The sequence below is a fragment of the Nomia melanderi genome, chromosome 1, assembly GCF_051020985.1.
Source record: "Nomia melanderi isolate GNS246 chromosome 1, iyNomMela1, whole genome shotgun sequence".
NCBI classification, from domain to species: Eukaryota; Metazoa; Arthropoda; class Insecta; order Hymenoptera; family Halictidae; genus Nomia; species Nomia melanderi.
Window position 1 is genome coordinate 19,747,579 of NC_134999.1, and position 13,454 is coordinate 19,761,032.

Sequence of the window (13,454 nt, forward strand, 5' to 3'; positions counted from 1 at the left end):
TAATTGCAACAGTTAAAAGAATAATTCGGCTTAAAGATGTAATAAAATTTACTGAAATCGAGGATTGAATTCCGTCGCTTTCATGAGAACAGCGCACGGTAATTTGAAATGCGACGCCGTAGCGCCGGTATACCTGTATCTGGCCCGTATCTACTACGCAACTTCCGCTAACTCGCTGCTGAGCAAAATGGACGCCTTTGTGTCTGTTTTCTTCGTGTTCGCACTATAAATACTGTTTTCACCGCGATGCACCACCTTTGACATGGCGATGTTTACGCGGTGTCGCGAGAAACGTGAGTGAAAATCGCGCAGTGCCGGCAAAGCGAACGCGTTCACTAGTGATCGACGGGGAAACGTGTCCAACCAAATAGGCCACAACCACGGATGACAATTGAGCGAATATCTTCTCGACGAGAAGTTTCGTGAGCAGATTCCGCACGGAGGGACCGTTTGTTTTGGCGAATTGCGTGAATCTTGATGCTATTCACATATTGAACCGGCCGGGGATCTTGGATTACGATACGCCTCCCGCCAAAATTCCATTCACTGCTCGCATTCTGCAGTATAAATAATCGTTCCGCGTAGCTGGGTAAGGCAACCGACACGAAACTTCGACACAATGTTTCATATCTGCCATCGATATCGCATAAAACCGTTTCTGTTTCCACCACTGACTACGATGATTCTATTATTTAGCGGAATTCCATTCACAAGGGAGCTTTCCAGCCTGTAGCATCTACTTCAGAGGCCATGTTATCATATGTATGATGTTGGATGGTAGATATTCTACGAGTGAAGGTAATAATCAGTTTTGTGCCAGCATAGTGATATTACTGATTTATGTTACTTGTGCTTCTTCAATGAAATTAAGTGAAACAGTGACCGAAAGAGTCATTGTGATATTCACCAAGCACGGTTTACATGAGAAAATGATGCTTTTGTTGATGTTGTGCACGTAATGCAATTTTCTCATTGATTAGTCAGTGCGCATTGTACCTGATGCATTTTTTACGAGAAGTGTTGAATTTGTTAAGTTGATGTGTCTTTCAACAGATTTGTGAGAAATTGATGCAGTAATATTGAAAATTGTTACACTGATTTGATCATATAGTATTTGTTTATAGCTTAGATATCAAACTCTATACACATTCATTATGCATACTCATATACATGTACATATATATATAGTGACTGTACTAAATGATTTTTTTAGGACCATTGTGAATGAAATAATGTTGCATTTGGTTTATAATTATGAAATCACATAATTTCAACAAATTTCAAATGTTATTTAGTAATATTTTTTAAAATTTACTTAAAAAAGATTGTATTTGGTTCATCTAACCTTTATGTAAAGGCTGACATTTTTTTTCATCTGAATCTATAATTATAATGTGAAATATGAATATTTTAACCAAAATTTCATTAAATTTTTGCTGTTATAAACAGTTATTATTATAAATATATATGAAATTTACATTTTTTGAAAGTGTGTCACAAACTTGACATTGCATCAATATATGTATAAGTCAGTTTTTTTCATGCAGAAAACCTGAATATAAGAATTTAAATGAAATTTTATATAAATATTTAATGTGTTCTTTTGACTTTTTGCATTTAATTGAATTAATATAATATTTTTAATGTTACAGGACAAGAAATTACAACCAACAATGGATCGTTTATTGGAGGATCCTCGAGCTTCTTCAAAATTTGGTTGATACATTCTGGTGCACCATGGGAACTTAAAAGAGACTTTGTTAAGTTCCCAGTATATGCCTTAGTGCTAGTGTTCTTTAATAAGCGTTAGATACAATTCTGTTCAATAGTGATGCAATTCTTATATCGGAATGTCTTGAACATGCGGGTGTAAAAAAATTTAACAATGATTTCTTTGAACATTTGTGAGAACAGTGCATTTAGATATGTTCTGTTGATTTATATTTATCATATACTGTGAACAGAACTTTTCTAATATGTCAGTGCAGTGTTCGTTACGTTGGATTATTCTATGAACCTCAGAGTACATGTAAGGACACTGGACCTAATTTTAATAATATTTTTTGTCCAGGCTGTAATGCCAGAACAAATCAAATTCAAGATGAACGGGGTTATACCGAGTGTGCCAATCACAACTCTCGCTGGTATTGCGAGTCTTACTGACTTGTTGCCTGAAATGCCCCTTCCAACACCGCTGCCACAGACATTGACTAACAAGTCCCTTCTGTTTCATCCAAGAGTGGCAGAGGAAGCACAAATATTACTGAGTGTCCGTAATGAAAATTTGGTGCCACAGTTGATATTATCTTTATCGCAAACATCCTCCGATCATATAGAACTGAAAGACAATTATGCAAATACTGAACAGCCTTTGGAAACTGAGCAAAATACACCGGAGTTACTTAAAGCAATTCTACAAATAAATCCTCACGTATTTAAGGGTCCTCAATATAATTCACCAAGAAATTGGCCCCAAGGTACGCCTATGATGCACAGCAATCAAACATCTGCCAATTACGGACGGTTTTCCCCATCTTACTCAAGTTCTTCAGGTTCAAGACAAACACCGCAAGGTAGTCCAGCTCATCCTGCTGCTGCTAGAACAGTACTCCCCCCGCCTACTGGCATAAATCCCCTACCTAATATGACACCGCAGCCAAATATGTATTCTCCAGCACACATGAGCTCTCCTGGTACACCATTAACAACTCTTGGCAATGTAACACCGCAACACCATAATATGGCTGGTATGACGCCTCAACACAATATGCACATGGCATCTCCTATGCGTGCTAACATGCCTATGCAACAACATCAAACAATTAATATGCAGCAAAATATGTTCGATCCAATGATGACTCAATCAGTACATCATCCATTAGGAACTCATCAACCAATGGACATAGACAGTACAGTGCAGGAGAATCAACAATTTTTACTGGATCCGGTCACAGGTCTTCCAGACATTGATTTGCCCATCGAGAATATCGAAGCAAAACAGGCCTTGGATAACACGACGCAACATTTACTGTCAACAGCGCAGACCACCTCCTTTCCGAGTATGGATACCGGTGACATGGTCAATACTTTAAATACCAATGCAACGCCAATGATACAGCATCAACAGAACAACAACTCGGAGAAGGGATTAAAGATTCCCGGCCCGTTACCGGAGAAATTGAAGGAACCGGTTGTCATGTTAGACAGATTGTCTTTGGCAGATCAAGCTTTGATGCAGAAGAGCTTAGCCGCTTTCGCTGAGAAATCGCCGAGTCGGGCCGCGAAAATGGGAATTTCGAATCGCGAAGAGAAGTCAGACTCGGAAAGCGAGGAGGAAGTAGGTAAGAATAATAAATATTTTAAAGCACGCGCGAAAGAACGTCAGGTTCAGAGGGAAAAGGAGAAAGCAGAGAGGAAAAAAAGCGACGAGAAAACTCGCAGGAGAAGGAGGGTACTGGAGGACGACGACGACGAGGATGAGAAGAAGGAGCAACTTTCGCCTACCAAACCAAAAATCAGGAAAATCGAGAAGAAACTTGTCCCCGTGTTAGCTAAACTCAGTGTGGAAGAGCTCATGGAGACCAATACGTACCAGCGTTTCAATACAACCATAGAAACAATATTTGAAAACACAGAAGACGTCGCGACCAACGCGGAGTTCGACGATGACGGTGACGTGCCTCCGGAATTGTTAATTCCTAAGTATCAGTTGCACGATTTGTGCACGGAAGCAGCCAAGCTGAAAGCGTTAGGGGCAATGGAGTCAATTCCCGCGGACAGACTGGTAAGATTACTAAACATTTTAGAGAAGAATATCCGCGACGGTGCCAAAGTGTCGCCGCTAGCGGATCCGGACGACGACATCGACGAAAGCCGATTGTGGACGCAGCTGGCCATGGAGAGAGTGCAACGCGCTGTAGACGCGTCTCTGATCGCGTTGCATATCATGACGTCGAACAACATGCCGAAAATGGTCTACCTGGAGGACGTGATCGACAGAATAGTTCTCTTCATGAAATTTCAGCTGCAGAACACGATTTATCCGTCTTTCGATCCTGTTTACAAGATAGACACAAAAAACAAGACTGACAATTATAATTCTAGTGGTCGTAAAAAGAGGGGTCACATGAAAGAGGTGCGCGAGAAAAGTATTCTTCAGGTGTACAACAAGATGCACGAACTGGTCGGTCTGCTCGCGGAATTGTTGAACATACAGGTGTTAACAGATACTAGTGTTCTGCACGCGTCCACGCTGGGCGTCGCGCCCTTTTTCGTCGAGTCCGTCAGCGATCTTCAGCTGAGTGCATTGAAACTTGTCACTGTTATATTCACGAAATACGAGAAACACAGAAGACTGTTGCTAGACGACATACTCGCGTCTATAGCCCGACTTCCAAGTAGTAAGCGGAGTTTGAGAACGTATCGGTTAAACTCCGAGGATCACATACAGATGTTGACCGCGTTAGTTTTACAGCTGATACAATGCGTGGTCGTTTTGTCTGACAACGTGATCCCGCAACAAAAGAAGTCGCAGGAGGAGGAGGAGAAGGAGAAGAAAGAGAAGGAGAAAGAAAAAGAGAAAGAAAAAGAGAAAGAGAAGGAGGAGAAGAAACCGAATTACGTAGATGCAGACGTACTGATCATTAACAAGTACGAAACGGCCACGAGAATAGCAGGGAATTTTTTAACCGTGTTCCTGAACAAATGCGGCAGTAAAGGTGAGGAGATTGATTATCGACCACTGTTCGAGAATTTCGTACAGGATTTGTTGGCCACCGTGAATAAACCGGAATGGCCGGCGGCTGAGCTTCTTCTAAGCTTGCTGGGTAATCTACTCGTAGGGCATTTTTCGAACAAAAGTTCCGACATGTCGCTTCGGGTGGCATCGATCGATTACCTCGGCGTTGTCGCAGCGAGACTACGAAAGGACGCTGTCAGTTCTCATTGCAAATTGTCTACCATTGATCAAATTATCAAAGACATCAAGATCGAGCAGCAGAAGGATTCCGATTACGACCAGGTGAAGGATAAGGAGATTCATGGGTTGAGCGAGGACGAGGAACGGACCGTTTTTTTACAGAAGGTTCTTCTGGACTATCTGGCAGTAAACGGGACGAAGGACTCTGCGTTGGGCTACGCCCGGCATTTTTATTTGGCACAGTGGTATAGGGACTGCGCGGTGGAGAAGTCGAAGGTCGGTCAGACGAAGAACAGTCCGAGCAAGAAGATGCACAAGAAGAGAGTAAAGAAGAAAAATAAACATCATTCGAGCGACCAGGAGTCTGAGTCTGATTTAGATGAACCGGACCCGGACGAGAACGACAATAACGAACAGAAGAACTCAGAGGCGTACAGGATCATAGAGGAGAAGAAGAAATACATAATAAGTAGAATAAGGCCGTACAGCACCGGCACAAAGCCGGACATCCTTCAAACGTATATCGATTACAACTCGGCGGAGCTTATATCGCAATACCTCGCCTCGAAGAGGCCGTTCTCCCAGAGTTTCGATCGTTACCTGAAGCAGATCTTGCACGTGCTGACAGAGTCTTCGATAGCGATACGAACGAAGGCGATGAAGTGTCTAACGATGATCGTCGAGGCCGATCCGAGCGTGTTGGCGCGGGTGGACATGCAGCTGGGCGTGAAACACTCGTTCCTGGATCACGCGACGTCCGTGAGGGAGGCGGCTGTCGACTTGGTAGGAAAATTTGTACTAAGTAGGCCAGAATTAATAGATAAGTATTACGACATGTTGTCGGCGAGGATCCTTGACACCGGGGTGAGCGTGCGGAAGCGCGTGATCAAGATACTGAAGGACATCTGCATGGAGTGCCCGGATTTCCCGAAAATACCGGAGATCTGCGTGAAGATGATCAGACGGGTGAACGACGAGGAAGGTATTAGGAAATTAGTGATGGAGGTATTTCAGAACATGTGGTTCACGCCCGTCAGGGAACGTCCGACATTGGACTCTGAGTCACTGTTGAGGAAAGTGATGAACATCACGGACGTCGTGGCAGCTAGCAAAGATATGGGCCTCGAGTGGTTTGAACAGCTGCTGGTAAGCTTATTCAAGCCGAAAGAGGACAAAGACGATAGTACAAAAATGCAAACCGAGCCTCCGAAGGCGTTGTTGACTGCGTGCAAGCAGATTGTTGATTGCCTGATCGAGAACGTTCTCCGGTTGGAGGAGACCAACCTGGAGGAATCAGAGAAGTCGGAGAAGAAGGGATCCTCGCAGAGGTTGGTCGCTTGCCTGACAACCCTCTATCTGTTCGCGAAGATACGGCCGCAGTTGCTGGTGAACCACGCGATCACGTTGCAGCCTTATTTAAGTTTAAAGTGTCAGACGCAGGGCGATTACCAGATAATCAGCAGCGTGGCGCACACCCTGGAGCTAGTGGTGCCGTTAATGGAACACCCAAGCGAGACTTTTTTAGCCCAGCTCGAGGAGGACTCCGTGAAACTGATCCTGCAACACGACCGCTCGGTCGTGGCCAGTTGCCTGTCGTGCTTAGGTTCTATAGTTAACAACGTGACGAGAAATTTTAAATTGATACGGGACTGCTTTAAGAAATATTATGGACATTTGACCGAGTACAAATCGTTCTACGAGAAGGACCCGACGAACCCGATGCTTCTCAAGTACCGGCCGTTCGTCAGGCGGGCGTTGTTCACGGTCGGCCTGCTGTTGCGGCATTTCAATTTCACCGATCCGGAGGTGATCGAAGGCTTGGCGGACAACATCAAGGACCAAGTGTTCGAGACGCTGAACTACTTCGTGAACCTCGACAACGACGACATCAAACACTTCACTCTTTCAGCGATCGGTTCCCTTTGTATACGTCACTACGAATTCATGTTGTTGCCCGAGCTAAAGGAGCTCTACCATCATTTGCTCACGTCGGAGAACGCATTGGTCCACATGAGGATTCAAGTGTTAAACAACGTGGAGGTGTATTTACAGGAGGAGGACAAGAGGATGATCAAGCAGGATATGGAGTGGGCGAAGATGTCCAAGCAGGAGAACCTGAAGGAGATGGGGGACGTGTCCTCGGGGATGGCGAGCACCGTGATCCAGCTGTACGTGAAGGAGATTCTCGAAGCGTTCCTCCACGTGAACATCAGTGTGCGGCACGCCGCCCTTAAGGTTATCCAATTGATCCTAGCTCAGGGTCTGGTTCATCCGGTTCAAATCGTCCCATATTTAATCTGCATGAGCACGGACTGCGAGAAGGCGGTAAGTCACAGCGCGGACAAGCAATTGCAGGACATCGAGAAGAAGTATCCCGGTTTCATTCACATGAAGTCGCAACTGGGCATCAAGCTGAGCTACCGGTTACAGAAGATCTTGCAGAATGACATGACGGTAAGAGGTATGCGGGTAAAGGAGGGCGAGTTCCCGGGCGCGTTGAACGGTTTTCTGTACACGATCCTGAGGAATACGAAGCAGCAGAGGCGGGCCATTGTTTTGTCCTTCTTGAAGCAGTTCGACGAGTCCGCGAAGACGAGTTTGTCGCAGATGCTGTATCTAGCGGACAATCTCGCGTACTTTACATATCAAGTGCAAGACGAGCCGCTGTTCATCATCCACCACATCGACATCATCATCTCAATGTCCGGGACGAATCTGTTGCAATCGTTTAAGGAGGCGTTATTACCCAAGGAAGGCAGCAACAACCAGCCCCAACAACAGCAGCAACAGCAACAACCACAACAACTGCAGTCGCAGTCTCAAATGTTAGGTCCCGATGGTCAACCTCGACCGGATCAATTATTATCTGCCTTGGAAGACGAAGAGGACGACGAAGAAGATGAGGACGTCCTATTGGCGAGGTTACCAGGCGACACCACGTTGCTAAGGGAGTACATCACGGCCAGCCAAGGATTCCTACTTCTTCTCACGTTGAGGCAACACCTAAAAGATCTCTATGGCTTCTCCGATCAGAAGATCGGCCAGTACTCGCCTACGGAGGCCGCGAAGGTCTACGAGAAGGCCGTGAATCGGAAAAGCAACCTGATGTTCAAACCAAAGGCCACGTTGCAGAGACTGAAGGAAGGCGTGAACAACCAAGAGTTGGACGCGGATGGCAGGAAGAAGTTGGTGAAGGAGTATCTGGACTTCAAGCAGCTGATGCTGAAGTTCGATCTCGAGGAGCAGGAAGAAGACGGAAACGACGGTGACGTGAGCGGTAAGCAACACATGGAAAACGCTAAGATGACCAACAACGCTGAGATGGAGGGTAAGCTGACCGATAACGCCATGGCCGGTAACGCGATGGCGAATTATCAGGGCAGCATGAACTCGACGATCGAGCATCCGAACAACTCCGTGAATTCGATGGCTGGCTCGGGACCTGTGCCAGTGCCGATGCACCCGCCGATGCATCCGCCACCGGTGCCGCCGCAGATGCAGCCGCGTGTACCCAAGCTGACGATACACGCCCATCCGGATGCGAAGGAACACCGGAAGCACCGTTCGCACAAAACGGAGAAGGTGAAGAAGCATAAAAAGAAGAAGAGGAGAAGAATCTCCGATAGCAGTGACAGCGGCGAGGACTACAGTGACCCTGACTTTCTGGTGTGAGTGCGGTGGTGTTCCGCGACCCGTGTACATATATATACGCTGTGTGTGTGGGTGTGGGTGTGAAACTACGGTCCGGCTACTCGCGGGCGGACCACCGCCATTTTAGGAGACGCTCGTACACCAACAGTGCCCTGGACACGCTCGCGAAATGGCGGCGGACTGTTAGAACGTTGGAGCGGTACCGGCCAGTTGGACACGACACGCGACCGACACTGTGTACAGAGAACGCTGGTGCTCTACCGGAGTGCGTGATACGCGTAATTATAAAAAAGAGAGGGAGAGAAAGGGAGAATGTGTGTATGGGACTGATCAAGAGAGGGAGAGATAGGGCGAGAGAAAAAAAAAAGAAAACAGAATTTTAAATAACGATTTTAGGATTAATCTTGTTGGCTAGGACAAATACACGTACATACATACACACAGACAGAGACACACACGCACACACACAGAGAGACGGTGGATGCGCGTTCGAACCGCCGCGTGACTGCAGGGAGGAGGAGCTTGGTTCAGTCACGATCTGTCGTAGATGCCGCTTCCTTGTTCTTCTTTGTCATTTTCTTACATTTCTTTTTCAGTTCTCGATTCGACCATCTTTCGGAGATTTTTCGTTACACGGCAGCGCTGAATCTTTTATTGAGCGAAACTTTGTTAGAGACGAAATTGAACGCTCGCGAAACCAAGTCCGAACCAAGTTTCCCGGGAATCGGGGAACACCCGAGTACAATATATAGTTTCATGGTATGCGTTGCGTTCGAACGGCGAGAAAGGAAAGAGAGGTACAGCTTGTCTGTGTAAATAATATTGAATAATAACAGCAACATTGATCACGAGACGTTGATTTTTTTATTTTTGTTTTTTTTTTTAATAGTGACAGAGACCAGCGACAACGTCGAATCGATCGATTCGATTTACCGACGAGACATGAAGAACAGGGGAGGTAGGGCTGCTTATATTCGAAGACTTTTCGAACGGACGAATACTAATAGCGAAAATTTCTTTCTTTTTCGTGTCGAAAGTCGAAACATGGAGAAAGAATAGCGGATCCGTTAGACTTGCTCCACGGCATGTATAATAGAACGTGTGTAGTTAAAAAGAAAACACATTGCCTATGCATTACGTGAGAAAGGGTGCGCGAAAGGGTGAGAGAGAAAGAAAGGTAGAACGAGCGAGTGGGAGGGAGTGAGAGCGAGAAAAAAAAATAATGTTGTTTGTAATATCTGTACATACAAATTTCAAGTAAAGTATCTTATTTTCTTACAAACTATATAGCGGTGACATTTAAACGAAGAATACTTAAGATTTTGTTGTAATATTAAGTATTTATTCAGAATTCATGTTGTCCCAATATAGTTTGCTTTATGCACTCGTCTTTGGTGTATCGAAGGATGAAAATGAAAAGTAACAAACAAAAAAGTATCGTTTTTATACAAGCTTAGGAGTAAAATAATTGTAGTAATTTACTCTCGACCGGGAAACAAACGATGGGGTGGGGGCAAGGTGAGAGAAAGAGGAAGAGAGAAAGATAGATACAGAGAAAGAGAGACAGAGCGAAAGAGTGTGCGTGAGAAAAAGAGAAAACGTGAGTGCGAGAGGCCAACCTGCGAAACGAAGGAGCAACAGTGAACGAAAAAAGTGTTGATAGAACAAAGGAGACTAAATAAATAAGAAGAAAGAAAATGTGGAATAGGAAGTAGACTAATCGAGTCGCGCGGTTGTCCACCATTTTGTTTCCTCCGTGTCTATGGCGGGTGCGGCCGAGAATTCGTTTGTTCATGATCAGGCACTAGAACTGCGTGAAACGCTGGGATTTCGACGACACGAAGAACCCACGCACGTCACTCGCTCTTTCTATCGCGATAATTCGTCTTTTTTATACGTTTATAGAGCCATTAACAATTTAACAAAAAACAATTCGAACGTGAACAGCCGGAATCTCGGCCGGCAGCGCGCAGATGAATATGAAGAACGATGCTATGAATTTCAAGTCACACACGAAGATTCACCGTTGTCATCGACGATTCATCGTATCTTAATCGATCGCGAACCCGCGGACCACCTGGACACGAAGGAGACAAGATTTTCGAATGACCGCACGTGTTTCGCGACGATGAGTGATGCGTTTTTTCGATTTTTTACCGAGTGAACGTTGATCAATTCGCCAAACAATAAACCACCGATTAGAATACGGCGGCGTTCATGGATCAGAAAGGTCAGTCTGGAGAAGTTTGCTAACGAACGCAGGTAATTGAGGGTTTAGGTGATACGCTTCTTTCGTTTTACGATTTAAAGTAGCACTTTATTGGGGCCCAGATGTACATTCGTCTATATCACGTCAATAAATCTGGCAGCAAAACAAATCGATGGATTCATTCGATTAGTTCTAAGAGGCAACTACCGCGGGAAACGTCCGAAGGATCGTTTGATCTGTTGAAAATGTTCTTTAGTTTGAGGATCTCTAATTGTTTCTTGAATCTCTTAACGGATCGAATGAGTATTTTTTTCCAAGCCACGAATCATTGGTCACAAATCATTCTTATTTCACATACGTGATTAGACTGCGTACATTTATGCAGGTCCATTTCATAAATCAATCCAAAGTTATCTATTTTATTTCTCTAGAGATTCATGATCTTACAGATCGTGTAAAAACGTTATCAAACTTCATATAAGTTTCTCATTGTAATACGTTTTAACACTTGTATAACTCGGGATCGCATAAAGAGCGCAGTCTACTTATTCTTGATTCGACAATTGCTCCTTGAAAAAATTGTCTTTCACTGTAGCATTCATTTTTATGGTTTTTTGATTATTTTCTCGACCCTGAGACGCTTCCTGCCATTGGGATCAACGAAGATCACATTCACGAAGTCAATATTCTGAATTATTTTAATTGCGCACCCTTTCGTTTAATCATTCTTCGATGATTATTTGCCTTTTCAATCATAACGAATCGCCGCGAAGGGAATATCCCGCGATCTAGGATCTCGAATCTCTACCGTCCCCGAAACGTGCAATGCTAGAAGTTAGAGAAACTAATTTTCCACGGAGCCGTTCGAGTCTCTTGCGCAGAAACTCGAAGGAGAGGTCGAGGATCGCGTCGTTTCCAATCCTCCTGAGGAGGAGCCGTTCACCCTGTCGGAGCCGAGTTGCGTTCGTTACAAACGTCCCGGACTTCTTTCTAGTCCCCTGTCGTTCGATCAATAATTACTTCTTTCGTTTAATAGTATTTAACAGCACGGACATTGAAAGAAATCCTATAGTTGAGAAATTGTAACTATCACCAATGAAATAAACGAGAAAACAGAAAAGTCGATACAAAAAAAAAAATAGAATTATTTAACAGAATTATTTCAAGTTCAATTACGGCTCGATCTTAAAATTACCATTCTCAACGCGCAGCAGTTTATTGTTATCAACTCGTTATTGCTACGATTCGTATGAATCTCCATTTTTTTATTTATTTCTTCACGCAAATCGGAGTGAAATTTTATTTTGATCTCGACTAGAGTCTTCTGTTTCATTGTCACTCCGCGTAATTCAAACGAATACCTGTTGCGCCTCGAGTTTCGCGATCGGATGAGTTGAGGGGGGATCGTATCGGCTACGGGGGAGATTGGTATACTGGGGTCGGGGGTTAGCAACAAATACAGAAGGGTTGAAGCGCCTGGGATGAGGGAGGAAACGGATCTTTAACTGTACAAAGTGTTCGCGTGTACATATTTATTATAAATCTGGGTTACGAGGAAGTTTATATCGTCGTTTCGTTGCATTGTGCGTGATATGTGTGTGTGTCTGTAAGTATATGTGTGCGTATGTGTCAGTTCCGGAGAAAAACAAAGGGGCGGAAGGGGGCGCGATCGAAGGAGGATGAATCGGGGGACAGAGAACGAGGCCGAGTGCGTGCGAACGTATGGGACAAGTTGGAGCGTTTTTCATTAAACACTTTATTGTTCGTTGTAATAAACTTCTAGAAGGTATACATTATAAATTCTAAACAGTTATATATTTCTATGTGCATATATACATATATAGGCTGGTATATATGTATGTATACATAGCGTGGACGGAGGAGAGGTGATAAAAAACGATATCTGTGCAGTCGAGTGTACACGTGAACGTAAAATTACTACGAAATAGAGAGAGAGAAAGAGAGAGAGTGGGAGAGGATGAGAGAGAGCGAGCGAGAGAGAGAGAGAGAGAGAGATAAATAAATAAATAAAACAAACGAGGGAAAAAAAAGCAAAGATAACGACGAGTCGAAGAGAAAAACTAGGACACTCTGATCAATCGTACTCGGCGTGGTACGGAGGCACATTTGTATTATAACATTATACATATATAAATATAAATATAATTGTATCACCTATGTTTTTTGTATTTGGTAATCTAACGTGGGAGAACGAGAGAGCGGGAGAGAATGAGAGTGTGTCAGACACGGAGAGAGAACGTGCGGGAGAGACAGTGAAAGAGAGAAAGAGAGCGAGAGAGAGAGAGAGAGAGATGGATATCGAATTAACGAACAGAAGGTTAATAGAAAGTATATTATATATTTGAGTAAAATGAATTTGCCGAGGTTTGGCGTTATCCATGATCGTCAAACGGGAACAATAAACGATCGTCTTTATAACAAAACGGGGCTTCTTCGTTCCTTCTTTCATTTACGTTTCACCGCTTAGGAGATATTAAAGCCAAGGGTTCGCCGGGGAATCGAGGTTTTCCGCAGGTCCATTTTCTCGGTCGAGACACGCCTGGATAAGGCCAATCCTCGTTTACTCAATAACTTATTATGTACATCGTCTGAAGAAACCGGTACGTTCGTAAAGAAAAAAAAAATAAACAATTAAGTATGTATCAATCGGTTTAT

General features: G+C 44.1%; 1 protein-coding gene across 3 annotated transcripts; it reads left to right on the forward strand.

Moving 5' to 3' along the window:
* The first annotated feature begins 149 nt into the window (after positions 1–149).
* On the forward strand, positions 150–13,445 carry Nipped-B (Nipped-B cohesin loading factor). 3 transcript variants are annotated; one of them, XR_012999434.1, is made up of 4 exons: positions 150–589; positions 697–798; positions 1,653–9,366; positions 9,459–13,445. XR_012999434.1 is itself a non-coding variant. In XM_031989935.2 (4 exons), the coding sequence occupies exons 3-4, from the start codon at positions 2,012–2,014 to the stop codon at positions 8,588–8,590; spliced, it is 6,270 nt and encodes a 2,089-aa protein (XP_031845795.1). In that variant the 5' UTR covers positions 150–589; positions 697–798; positions 1,653–2,011; the 3' UTR covers positions 8,591–13,445. The 3 variants fall into 3 exon arrangements, 2 of the variants coding, with proteins under 2 accessions (XP_031845795.1, XP_031845794.1); XM_031989935.2 differs by having other exon boundaries at positions 1,653–2,573; positions 2,883–13,445; XM_031989934.2 differs by having other exon boundaries at positions 1,653–13,445.
* The last annotated feature ends 9 nt before the right edge of the window (positions 13,446–13,454 follow it).